This window comes from Eubalaena glacialis, chromosome 2, assembly GCF_028564815.1.
Source record: "Eubalaena glacialis isolate mEubGla1 chromosome 2, mEubGla1.1.hap2.+ XY, whole genome shotgun sequence".
Taxonomy (NCBI): Eukaryota; Metazoa; Chordata; class Mammalia; order Artiodactyla; family Balaenidae; genus Eubalaena; species Eubalaena glacialis.
The window spans coordinates 57,475,389-57,488,395 of record NC_083717.1 but is presented as its reverse complement, the minus strand read 5'-3'; the positions used below and the strand labels follow the sequence as shown (position 1 = coordinate 57,488,395).

General features: G+C 44.5%; 1 protein-coding gene across 1 annotated transcript; it reads right to left on the bottom strand.

Annotated features, from left to right (window-relative positions):
- Positions 1-222: 222 nt before the first annotated feature.
- Positions 223-3,801, bottom strand: MAGEL2 (MAGE family member L2). Its single transcript, XM_061181838.1, has one exon. The coding sequence runs from the start codon at positions 3,799-3,801 to the stop codon at positions 223-225; it is 3,579 nt and encodes a 1,192-aa protein (XP_061037821.1).
- Between the last annotated feature and the right edge of the window lie 9,206 nt (positions 3,802-13,007).

Genomic DNA, 13,007 nt, shown 5'->3' with positions numbered 1-13,007 from the left:
AAATACAGATGCCAAAATACCAAATAGAACAGTAGCCAGTTGAAATCAACACCACATGAAAATGTACAAAGCTTTGGCAGATATGAAAGCAAATTGAAATTCAAACTTACACACAGAGAACTGGAACATAAACACCAGAAACAAAACGTCCCCCCCACCCCACCCTGTCAGTGGCCTCAGGCCGGGGACCCAAAGGAACAATGAGATATCGGCTAAACCGCATTAGCGGGGAGGGGGGCTGCTGGTGGGGTCATCGGCTTTATCATCGGGGCCGGGCTCATCCTCATCCAAATCTTCAGACTCACACTCTGTCAGCGCTTCATAGTACTGGTATGGCCAGCACCGTGGATCTTTCTTATAGAGCTTGGCCAGAAACTTCAGGACAAGCATCTTGCTGGTTTCGAGGAATGCTCGGGGGCCCCAGAGGAACTCATATTCTGCTGGCTCAGTAAAAGGGATTTGCCTGTACTCTAGGTACTTCTCCCTTACAAACACTTCGGTGATGAGCTTCCTTGTATTTCCGAAGAGACCATGTGTCTCCCGGACATCCAGCCCTAACTTGTACAGAAAAGTAAAGATCAGGTCCTCCCTGACACAATTGCCTTTCATAAAGATGAGGCTCAGAACCACCATCAGGAGTCCTAACTTGGGCCTATCTAAATAGGATGACGCTGCTTCACCCTTCCGACCCTTGTTGATGAGAATATAAGAGTGGTTTTTGGGATCAATTTCCTTCAATTGATAACCAAAGACACACTCCAGCTTGTGGCTGGCACGGCTGATGATTTCTAAGCACTCATCTTTATATTCACGGATGATGAATTTCACCATCTCTGAGCGCTTGATGGGCACCTTGGCTTGGTCCTTGACCAAGAGGAACTGCACCAGTGCGTTTGCTCTCTCATCCAAGGGAGACAGTGGCTGAGTCTCCAGCTTGGGGTCATCTTGGGTTGCACCAAATCCCTGAGCAAGATTAGGGAGCTCAGAGATGATCAAGGACGGAGGGCTAACTGGGCTTTCCCAGAGACCCAGGGCCCTTGAGGTGCTCGGGCCCTCCCAGGCACTCAGGGCCCAAGAAGTGCTGGGTCCTTCCCAGCCACTCAGGATCCGGGAGGTACTCGGGCCCTCCCAGCCACTCAGGCCATGGGAGGTGCTCAGGCCCTCCCAGTCACACAGGACCTGGATAGGGGTTTGAACCTCCCAGTCATTGAAGTCCACACTTTCCCAGGGCCTGGGGGCCTGCCAGGTGCGCATGCTCAGCATCTGGCCCCTGCCATCCTCCTCTTCGGTATTCAGATGCTTCTTCTTCCGGGTAGCCTTGCCCGAACGACGCGGAGGCTCAGCGGAGGTCTTCGAGGCCTCTTGAGTGGTGGCCATTGCCTTGGGAGCAGCTGCCGTCGCCATCAGGATGCTGGGCCCTGCCTTGGACGCCTTCGAGGCATTCACATTGGGCTGTGGAACCCATGGGACTGCAGGCAAGGCCTCAATGCAGGCAAATGGATCCTGCAGAGCAAGTGGCAGTGACTTTGGGGTCTCTGAGGTGGCAGACGGGCCCTTGAAGGCATTAGAAGAGGCAGGCTGGAACTGGGAGGTAGATGGAAAGACCCTTAGGGTGGCAGTAAAGGTCTCGGATGTGGCAGGCAAGTTTTTCCAGGGAGTTGGCAGGTGTGCTCCAGCAGTTGGCATTGCCCTGGGAGCACAAAAAGTGCCACCGAAGATCATCCGGTCCTTTGAAGGAGCCTTGCGTTCCTTTGAAGAGGTCCTACGTTCTTTTGAAGAGGTCCTTCGGTCTATAGAGGAGGCCCTGGATTCTCCTGATGGAGTCATCAATGATTTAGCAGAGCCCATGGGAAAATTTGCCCCCGCTAAGGGGGCTCCGGGCTGGCCCTGCAAGGCTGAGGGGGGGCCCTGCCAGGAGGGCTGGAGTTGCATGGCTGGCAGCTCTGCCTGTGAGCCTGAGGGCTGGGCCTGCTGGGTGGGTAGCTGGATTTGCAGGGCCTTTTGGGAGGCGGGGGCCCCGTGAAAGGGCTGCTCCAGTTGAACCAGTGGTGGGCCCTGCCTCTGGGCCTCCTGGGTGGGCAGGGCCTGCCAGAATTGCCCGGGGGCCTTTGGAGCCTGCCAGGCCAGACTGGCCTGGGCTTGCTGAACTTCCTGGAACTCCATTGAGGTTGGCATCTCGTGTGGCACTGGAGCTTGGCCTTTCGGGGCCTGCCAGATGATGGGTGGGCAGTGTACAGCCTGCGGGGCTGACAGTGCGGCCGGCAGAGGGGCTGGCATCACGGCCGGTGGCACCTGCGGAACAGCGGGAGGTGCGGTGGGCATCTGCGGTGCTGGAGGGGCCGTCGGCACCTGTGGGGCCGCCCGAATTGGTGGAGCTGCCCTCAACTGCGGGGTGGGCAGCCGAGCCTGCGGGGCCTGCCGCAGAGGTGGTGGGGGCGGCAGGGCCTGCCAGAGAGGCGGCGGGGTGGCCAGGACCTGCGGGGCAGGTCGGATGGGTGGCGGTGCCTGGCGGATCAGTGGAGGTGCCTGGCGGATTGGGGGTGGGGCCTGGCGCACCGGCGGGGGGCCCGGGCGGATGGGCGGTGGGCCCGGTCGGATGGGTGGTGGCCCCGGGCGCACAGGTAGAGGTGCCTGCCAGGCAATTGTTGGAGCAGGCCAGGTGACCTGTGTGGTCTGCCAGCCCAGGGGCGTGGCTGGCCAGCCTTGCGGTGGGGCCTGCCATCCCGGCGAGGTGGCCTGCCAGCCTGGGGGTGTGGCCAGCTGCGCTGGCGGGGCCTGTGGACCCTGGGGAACCTGCGGAGGAGCCCTTATAACCTGTGACTGGATCTGCAGGATCAGAGGCTGAGCCTGTGGGGCCCAGGAAGCCATAGGCTGCGCAGGTGGGGCCGGCGCAGGCGGCTGCACCATCGGAGCTCCTGTAGCTGGAGGCTGGGTGATCGGAGCTCTTGAGCCTGCAGGATGGATCATCAGGACTCCAGGACCTGGAGGCTTGGCCATCGGGGTTCCTGGAGGCGGAGGCTGGGCCATCAAGGGTGCCGGGGGTGGAGGCTGGGCTATCGGGGCTCCTGGAGCAGGAGGCTGGACCATCAGGACTCCCGGAGTCAGAGGCTGGGGAATCAGGACTCCTGGAGCTGGAGGCTGAGCCATAGGGGTCCCCGGAGGGGGAGGATGGGCCATCGGTGTCCCCGGAGGGGGAGGGTGAGCCATCGGTGTCCCCGGAGGGGGAGGATGCGCCATGGGGGTCCCCGGAGGGGGAGGATGCGCCATCGGGGTCCCCGGAGGGGGAGGATGCACCATTGGGGTCCCAGGAGGGGGAGGATGTGCCATCGGGGTCCCCGGAGGGGGAGGATGCGCCATCGGGGTCCCCGGAGGGGGAGGATGCGCCATTGGGGCTCCGGGAGCCGAAGGATGCATCATCAGGACTCCCGGAGTTGGAGGCTGGGCCATCGGGGCTCCCGGAGGGGGAGGATGGATCATCAGGACTCCCGGAGTTGGAGGCTTGCCCATCGGGCCTCCCAGAGGGGGAGCCTGGACCATCGGGCCCCCTAGGGCAGGAGGTTGGGCCATGGGAGCCACTGGGGCAGGCGGCTGGCCCTGCGGGGCCTCCCAAGCAGGCTGAGGTGCCTGCCAAGCGGCCAATGAAGCCTGCAAATCAATCGGAGGTGGATCCCAAGGGACTGGCGGAGCCCGAGAGGAGGCGGGCGGAGCCCGCATCAGAACCGTAGGGCGGCTATAGACCGGAGGCTTAGGGGCCTCCGCCGGGGGACTCGAATCACCCAAATTCTTACTTAGCTGCGACATGTCCTTTTGCTCTGACAGCTGGTGAGCCTTTTCCTCCGACAGCTGCTGGGCCTTTTCCTCCAGAGAGAAGAGAATGCCTACGTGGCTGCTGAGAGGATTCCTCCCTGCTGACTGGTGAATAGGAAGTGAGTGCCCTTAGCTCTGCAGCTTTCCGCAGTAAGGAGGAGGGGGGAAGGGGGCTCAATCCCGCCCCTTCTCCGCCCCCGACCACCACAAGTGGATAGTGCATAGGGGCGTCTACCAGAAATCCTGGCTGACACAAGATCCCTCCTCACTCTGTCCAGTCCCCAAATGCAGCCTCGTCAGACTCCCCATGGATGAGTTTTCACAGGGGAGTGACAGGAACAGATTTATGTTTTAGAAATCACTCTACTGCATTATAGAGTTGGGAACAGACCACTGGGAACATGGAAGGTATCCATGAAGGGGGAGATGGTGTGGTCTGAGCTCAGATACAGCAAAACCAGAGCCGGAGGAAGGGAAATATATATATATATGTATATATATATATATATATATATACATATATATATATATATATATATATATACACACACACACACACACACACACACATATATATATATATATATTTCAAGAGTGATAGTAGGCAGTTATTATAATTTAATGTAAGTGTGAAAGAGACGGAGAAGTCTGTCCTGGGAAAGTGGGAAATTGCTGGTGTAGATGATTCTCTTAGGGACACAGTAGAGGTTGATAGGAAGAGAGATTGATGGGTATTGGATGGGACACGGTCATTTACAGTGCTGTGGACCTGCCAAAGAGAGATACCCTGCAGACACTCCTGTATAATGGCTTGGGATTCAGAAGATAAGTGAGCTGGGAGTCCAGATACTCTTCATGGAAATAGAGCTGTTGCAGGGATTGTGGATGCAGAAGAAGAGTGTTTAGGGTGAAACTCCTATGATAGGTCTTTCTTGGAGGATACAGGCATTTTCAGACCCAGGCAGAGAAAAAAGATGGCAAAGAATAGAGAAGGAAAGAGATCCTGGAAATTGAGATGTTCCAGACATCCATGAGAGGAAGCATTTTTAATATGGGGGTTAATTCCCATGGAATAACTGGGATGAAAGAACAAGGTAGGTTTCCTGTTGCTTGTTTATCAGTTGCAGAGCAAGAAAGAAATGGTAACAACGACAACCAAAAAAATGCACTAAAAAGTAATAAAATGGGCGAATGAATAGATAGATGCATGGTTCATATACAGGAAAAACAGATGAAGAGTAACACACAGAATTGGGGGGAAATCTACTCAGCCAAATCAGTTTAAAAATTAGACAAACAATGTATTAACAGATAAAGCAGAAGACATCAAATGTATTGAGTAACACTATACTACTTCATGATGAAAGGAAATGACAGTCTCAGCTCTAGTTGGGTAGTTTCCTGGAAATATACAAAATACTAAATATCAAAGATGTTTAGTTTAGAAGAGACTATTTGCAGCCTAGGGCAAGAGTCTGGAGTGACAAAAAAACCATGAAAGGTGCCACAAGGGGGCAGACGAGAATGATGAAGGCTACACCCCACTCCTCCTGCAGTACCCTCAAATTTGATAATTTATGAATCCCAGTGAAGGCATATACACACTCCCAAGTTTACTATTGCCTTAAATAATGAAATAATAATTTGGGAGTGAGGTTTCAGTAGTTTTTCTGGCAATTGAAAGGATGAGAAATGAGTTGTTATCCCCCAGGAACATCTTCTTTTCAGAGGCCAGCAGCTCTTCCCTGGTGGCTGATGATGTGTCATGCCTATATAACCCCAGAAAGATGCTTCTACAGAATGGATATGCCATGTCTCATGGTTTCAGATCCCTCCTGTGGGTTAATAATAGTCAGTCCATATAAGAGTTCTCAGTTTGATGGGGTTTAGAACTAATGACTTCATGGGCGCCAACTCTGGACCCATAACCCTCATGTTCCCCTATTACCAACACTGTCACATAACAGTTGCTGGCTGTGGATGGCTTTGGGAAAATCAGTTTATTTTTCAGCCTATGACATTTCTACCCTCAATAAAGCACACTTTTTCCTCCTCTAATTCCAATATATAAATTCATCAGAGATCAAGTTCTCACACTAACCATTTGTTTTTCAGGATTATGGCAGATTTAACTTTTGGTCCACCATGCTGTGGGTCATCCCACACAGTAAATGGTTACCAGCAGGGCTCAATTGTTCTCACGGAGGTTGGAGCTTAATGAATAGCACTGCCACACAACGTCAACTCCCACCAAATCCATTATGTCAAAGGAGGCCCAGTTTATGCCCACGGATGATACAGAAGCCAAAAGCAAATTATCAGGAATTATGAAGGGGCGGGCAATGTAGGTGTCATTATAAATGGAAGGTAGTCAAGGTAGCACCTTTGCAACTCTTTGGTTAACATTATTGAACTATCTGAGAAAAATTGGGGTATGAGTATTCAGTGGTTCTGCTGGGTCCAGTAATGGTGGGTGAATTGGGTTTATTCTTCCCTGGAAAATACATCCGCCTGTTTTAGACAATCAGTGCTCTCAGACCCAGGCCACTTGATGACCTAGCTACCCACAAATTTCCTATTTCCAATGTCAGTAACACCTGAGGAATCGAGTGACATATAGCCCCTTTGTGAAGGTTGACTGTTTTAATATTGATAAAAGCAAAACCCAATAATGTCCTGAGTCTAGTGGGTTTGAACTACAAGCTTTAAATAGGTCTCCAAAAACCCCTCTTCTCCTTGTGGAATGTTCTAGCTTCCTGAGGCTCCCACAACCCTTCTGTGCGTATGCTCTCCCATCTCCATACCTCTGATCCAAGTGTTGTCAAATTCCCTTTCCTTCCTTCTCCATGAAACAGCTTAAAAATCCAAGGTGCATAGAAAATAAAAGACACACACACACACACACACACACACACACACACACACACATATATATATATATATGTATATACAAAACATCCATGGAATGTAGGTGTCTGTCTTCTAATTAGAAAGGACTTTTCAGTATTTGCATAAGTATATAACAAAAGGATAACACAAGTAATGGAAAAGATTGGGGGAAGGAGAAATGAGGCAAGACAAACAGGAGTAGGAAAATCACTGAGCCAGATGTATGAAGAATTTGTACATTTCTTTATTGTCTGCATCATGGCAATAATAGAGACTGGAGCCTTGTTTTGCTCACTCTTCTATCCCCACATCATTCTGAGTGTTCAGTAAGGAGCTAGTGAATGGAAGTGTAAGATTAGCACTAGAAGCACCCATCTTTCACTCCTCGATAGCTGTTAGACTTGGTGTAAATATTGATAAGGGAGTAAAATAGTTACGATTTTCACAAAGTCTAAAATTATTTACTTATGAAATGCCTTTTATTAAGGATTTAGTATGTGCCTGACATGGTGCTATGTACAGAGAAAAATCTGACATTGGATCTTATAGACACAGAGGGATATGAATATGCTATTTTTTAGTGCAATAAAGTATTGTTGTTTGCATTGTTTAAAATTCACATTGGTCATAGTTGATGCAAATAACTGAGTGCTTACTTCTGCTTGGAGTGTGGGGGTAGGGGTGTGATGCTGGTAGTAGCAATGAAAAGAAAAACAAACAAATCCAAAGGTGTGGGAGATTCATGAGTGAACAAATAGAGCACTAAAAGAAAAATGAAAAACAAAAACAGGATATGTCAGAAGTACAAGGCATTTGAAAGAAGAATTGCGAGAGATTCATTAAAATAGTGTAACTACTATTTATTGAATGGTTATTATTTGACCAAATACCATCCTAAAAGCTTTTAAACACTGTATATTCCTCACAAAATCCACAAGTGTTTGGCCCCATTTTACACATCAAGAAATTGAGGCTCAGGATGGTAATTAACTTGTCAAAAACCTGGCAATCTATAGCAGATTCTGGAATTGAAGCCAAATCTATTTGTTGCCAAAAGGGAGCTTCATTGGCCATTACACCAGGGCTGCCAAAACTTTTTTTTTTTTAATTTAAGACATAATTAACATACAGTTAAATGTATAGATATACAGCATTCTGTTAAATGAACTTTGTCACCAAGTAACCATCTGTCAAAACAAGATGAAGAGCATTTTCTTTATCAAATAAATGTCCATGTGCCCTTTTCCAGTCAATTCCTTCACCTCCAAAGGCAACTGCTATTTTTTAATATTATTTTCCATTATCAGTTATTATAAGATATTGAATATAGTTCCCTGTGCTAAACAGTAAATCCTTGTTGCTTATCTATTTTATGTAGAGTAGTTTGTATCTGTTAACCCCATACTCCTGATTTATCCTTTCCCCACCACCCTCTCCCCTTTGGTAGCCGTAAGTTTGTTTTTTATGTCTGTGAGTCTGTTTCTGTTTTGTATATAGATTCATTTGTATTATTTTTTTAGATTCCACATATAAGTGATATCATATGATATTTATCTTTGTCTGATTTACTTCACTTCATATGATAATCTCTAGGTCCATCCATGTTGTTGCAAATTTGATTCTTTTTTATGGCTGAGTAATATTCCATTGTGTGTGTATCTGTATGTGTATATATGCGTGTGAGTGCGTATATATATATATATATATATATATACACACACATACACAGCCCCCCACAACTTCTTTATCTGTTCATCTGTCGATGGGCACAAAGGTTGTTTCCATGTCCTGGCTATTGTAAATAGTGCTGCTGTAAACATTGGGGTGCATGTATCTTTTCGAATCAGAGTTTTCTCCAGATATATGCCCAGGAGTGGGATTGCTGGATCAAATGGAAACTCTATTTTTAGTTTTTTAAGAAACCTCCATACTGTTTTCCATAGTGTCTGCACCAAACCAACGACAGTGTAGGAGGGTTCCCTTTTCTCCACACCCTCTCCAGCATTTGTTATTTGTAGACTTTTTGATGATGGTTATTCTGACTGGTATGAAGTGATATCTCATTGCAGTTTTCTTTTGCATTTCTCTAATAATTAGAGATGTTGAGCATATTTTCATGTGCAAAGGGAGCTGCTTTCTGATTTCTTTCACCATATATCAGTTTTACCTGTTCTTGAATTTCATATAAATCTGATCAGTATAGTGTATACTCTTTTTGTGTCTGGATTCAACTTTTTTTTTTTTTTTTTAGATTTAAACATATTGCATGTATCGGAAGTTTGCTACTTTCTGATGCCAACTAGAACTCCAACTAGATATACTGCACACTTTGTTTATCTATTACCTGTTGAAATTGAGACATTTACAATTTGCGGCCAGTATAAAAAAAAGACTGCTTTGAAAATTCTTCTAAAATTCTTCTTTTGAACGTACATGTTCATGTATCTTGTGTAAATGTCAGACTGGATGACTGGTTCATAGAGTAGATACGTGTGTATTTATAAGGAACTGCAACAGTTCTCCAACATTGGGTTAGAATGTTTTACGTACACTCTTCCAGAACTTATGAGAATTCCAGGTGCTTGATAGCCTTACAAGATTTTGTATTGTCAGTCATTTTTATTTTGGTCATCCTAGCAGATGTGAAATTGTGATTGTACAATTTTGTACTCCTCTTAACAATGTATGAGAGTTCCATTTGTTCCACATCCTTGCCAAAATTGATGTAATTGGCCATTTTGATTTTAAGCTTTCTAGTGGGTGAGAAATGGTTGTATCGTATTTTTATTTGTCTGTATGTTTGTTTATTAATAGATAATTTTTGAGCAGTTGTAGGCTTCCAAAAAATTGAGAACAAAATTGAGAATTCTCATATAATCTTTTCCCGTCCCACACACATACACAACTTCTCCCAATATCAACATCCTGCACCAGAGGGTACATGTGTTATAATCCATGAACCTACAGGCACATCATTATCATACAAAGTCTGTAGTTTATATTAAGGTTCCCTCTTGGAGTTATACATTCTGTGGGTTTTGACAAATGTATAATGACATGTATCCACCTTTATGACATACAGAATAATTTCACTACCCTAAAAATCTTCTGTGCTCTGCTATTCACCCTACCTCCCCCCTAACCCACGGCAAACCCCCAGGCAAACCCTACCTCCCCCCAAACCCCCTTTTTAAGATCTCCATAGTTTTGCCTTTTCCAGAATGTCATATACTTGGAATCATACAATATGTAAACTTTTCAGATTGGTTTTTTTCACCTATTAATATGCAATTAAGATTCCTCCACTATCATGGCTTGATAGCTTACTTCATTTTTAGCACTGAATAATATTCCATTGTCTGGATGTACCACAGTTTATCCATTTGCCTATGAAAGGACACCTCTGTTGCTTCCAAATTTTGAATATGAATAGAGCTGCCATAAACATCCGTGGGTAGGTGATTCATTTCTTTTCATCTTGGCATAACATTCTACTGTGTGGAGGTGCCATAGTTTATTAGCACTCACCTATTGTAGGACATGTTGGTAGCTTCCAAGTTTGGACACTTATGAATAAAGCTGTTATAAACATTTGTGTGAAGATTTCTTTGCTGACATACGTTTTCAACTCATTTGCATGAATACCAGGGAGAAAAATTGCTGGATTGTATGATAAGAGTATATTTAATTTTGTAAGAAATTGCCAAAACTGACTTCCAAAGTGGCTGTATTTTGAGACCATTTGTATATCTTCTTTGTGCATTTCATTCTCTTTCCCATTTATTAATTGGGTTGTCTTTTTTTTTAATTTAAGAATTTTATTTATTTTTTTATACAGCAAGTTCTTAGTAGTTATCCATTTTATACATATTAGTGTATATATGTCAATCCCAATCTCCCAATTCATCACACTACCACCCCCCCCACCACTTTCCCCCCTTGGTGTCCATACATTTGTTCTCTACATCTCTGTCTCAATTTCTGCCCTGCAACTGGTTGATTTGTACCATTTTTCTAGGTTCCACATATATGTGTTAATATACGATATTTGTTTTTCTCTTTCTGACTTACTTCATTCTGTATGACAGTCTCTAGATCCATCCACGTCTCTACAAATGACCCAATTTCGTTCATTTTTATGGCTGAGTAATATTCCATTGTATATATGTACCACTTCTTCTTTATCCATTTGTCTGTCAATGGGCATTTATGTTGATTCCATGACCTGGCTATTGTAAATAGTGCTGCAGTGAAGATCGGGGGGCATGTGTCTTTTTGAATTATGGATTTCTCTGGGTATATGTCCAGTAGTGGGATTGCTGGGTCATATGGTAATTCTATTTTTAGTTTTTTAAGGAACCTCCGTACTGTTCTGCATAGTGGCTGTATCAATTTACATTCCCATCAACAGTGCAAGAGGGTACCCTTTTCCACACCCTCTCCAGCATTTGTCATTTGTAGATTTTCTGATGATGCCCATTCTAACTGGTGTGAGGTGATACCTCATTGTAGTTTTGAGTTGCATTTCTCTAATAATTAGTGATGTTGAGCAGCTTTTCATGTGCTTCTTGGCCATCTGTCTGTCTTCTTTGGAGAAATGTCTATTTAGGTCTCCTGCCCATTTTTGGATTCAGTTGTTTGTTTATTTAATATTGAGTGGCAGGAGTTGTTTATATATTTTGGAGATTAATCCTTTGTCCATTGATTCGTTTGCAAATATTTTCTTCCATTCTGAGGGTTGTCTTTTCGTCTTGTTTGTAGTTTCCTTTGTTGTGCAAAAGCTTTTAAGTTTCATTAGGTCCAATTTGTTTATTTTTGTTTTTATTTCCATTTCTCTAGGAGGTGGGTCAAAAAACATCTTGCTGTGATTTATGTCAAAGAGTGTTCTTTCTATGTTTTCCTCTAAGAGTTTTATAGTGTCTGGCCTTACATTTAGGTCTTTAATCCGTTTTGAGTTTATTTTTGTGTATGGTGTTAGGAAGTGTTCTAATTTCATTCTTTTACATGTACCTATCCAGTTTTCCCAGCACCACTTATTGAAGAGACTCTCTTTTCTCCATTGTATATCCTTGCCTCCTTTGTCAAAGATTAGTTGACCCTAGGTGTGTGGGTTTATCTCTGGGCTTTCAATCCTGTTCCATTGATCTATACTTCCGTTTTTGTGCCAGTACCATATTGTGTTGATTACTGTAGCCTTGTAGTATAGTCTGAAGTTAGGGAGTCTGATTCCTCCAGCTCCAATTTTTTCCCTCAAGACTGCTTTGATTATTCGGGGTCTTTTGTGTCTCCATACAAATTTTAAGATTTTTTTGTTCTAGTTCTGTAAAAACTGCCATTGGTAATTTGATAGTGGTTGCATTGAATTTGTAGATTGCTTTGGGCAGTATAGTCATTTTCACAAGATTGATCCTTCCAATCCAATAACATGGTATATCTCTCCATCTGTTGGTATCATCTTTAATTTCTTTCATCAGTATCTTATAGTTTTCCACATACAGGTCTTTTGTTTCCCTAGGTAGGTTCATTCCTAGGTATTTTATTCTTTTTGTTGCAATGGTAAATGGGAGTGTTTCCTTAATTTCTCTTTCAGATTTTCATCATTAGTGTATAGGAATGCAAGAGATTTCTGTGCATTAATTTTGTATCCTGCAACTTTACCAGATTCATTGATTAGCTCTAGTAGTTTTCTGGTGGCATCTTTAGGATTCTCTATGTATAGTATTATGTCATCTGCAAAGAGTGACAGTTTTACTTCTTCTTTTCCAATTTGTATTCCTTTTATTTCTTTTTCTTCTCTGATTGCCATGGCTAGGACTTCCAAAACTATGTTGAATAATAGTGGTGAGAGTGGACATCCATGTCTTGTTTCTGATCTTAAAGGAAATGCTTTCAGTTTTTCACCATTGAGGACGATGTTGGCTGTGGCTTTGTCATATATGACCTTTATTATGTTGAGGTAGGTTCCCTCTATGCCCACTTTCTGGAGAGTTTTTATCATAAATGGGTGTTGAATTTTGTCAAAAGCTTTTTCTGCATCTATTGAGATGATCATATGGTTTTTATTCTTCAATTTGTTAATATGGTGTATCACATTGATTGATTTGCTTATATTGAAGAATCCTTGCATCCCTGGGGTAAATTCGACTTGATCATGGTGTATGATCCTTTTAATGTGTTGTTGGATTCTGTTTGCTAGTATTTTGTTGAGAATTTTTGCATCTCTATTCATCAGTGATATTGGTCTGCAATTTTCTTTTTTTGGAGTATCTTTGTCTGGTTTTGGTACCAGGGTGATGGTGGCTTCATAGAAG

What these genes read in the sequence shown, in the direction of transcription:
- MAGEL2 (XM_061181838.1), bottom strand. Translation starts at nt 3,801, where the DNA reads ATGTCGCAGCTAAGTAAGAATTTGGGTGATTCGAGTCCCCCGGCGGAG.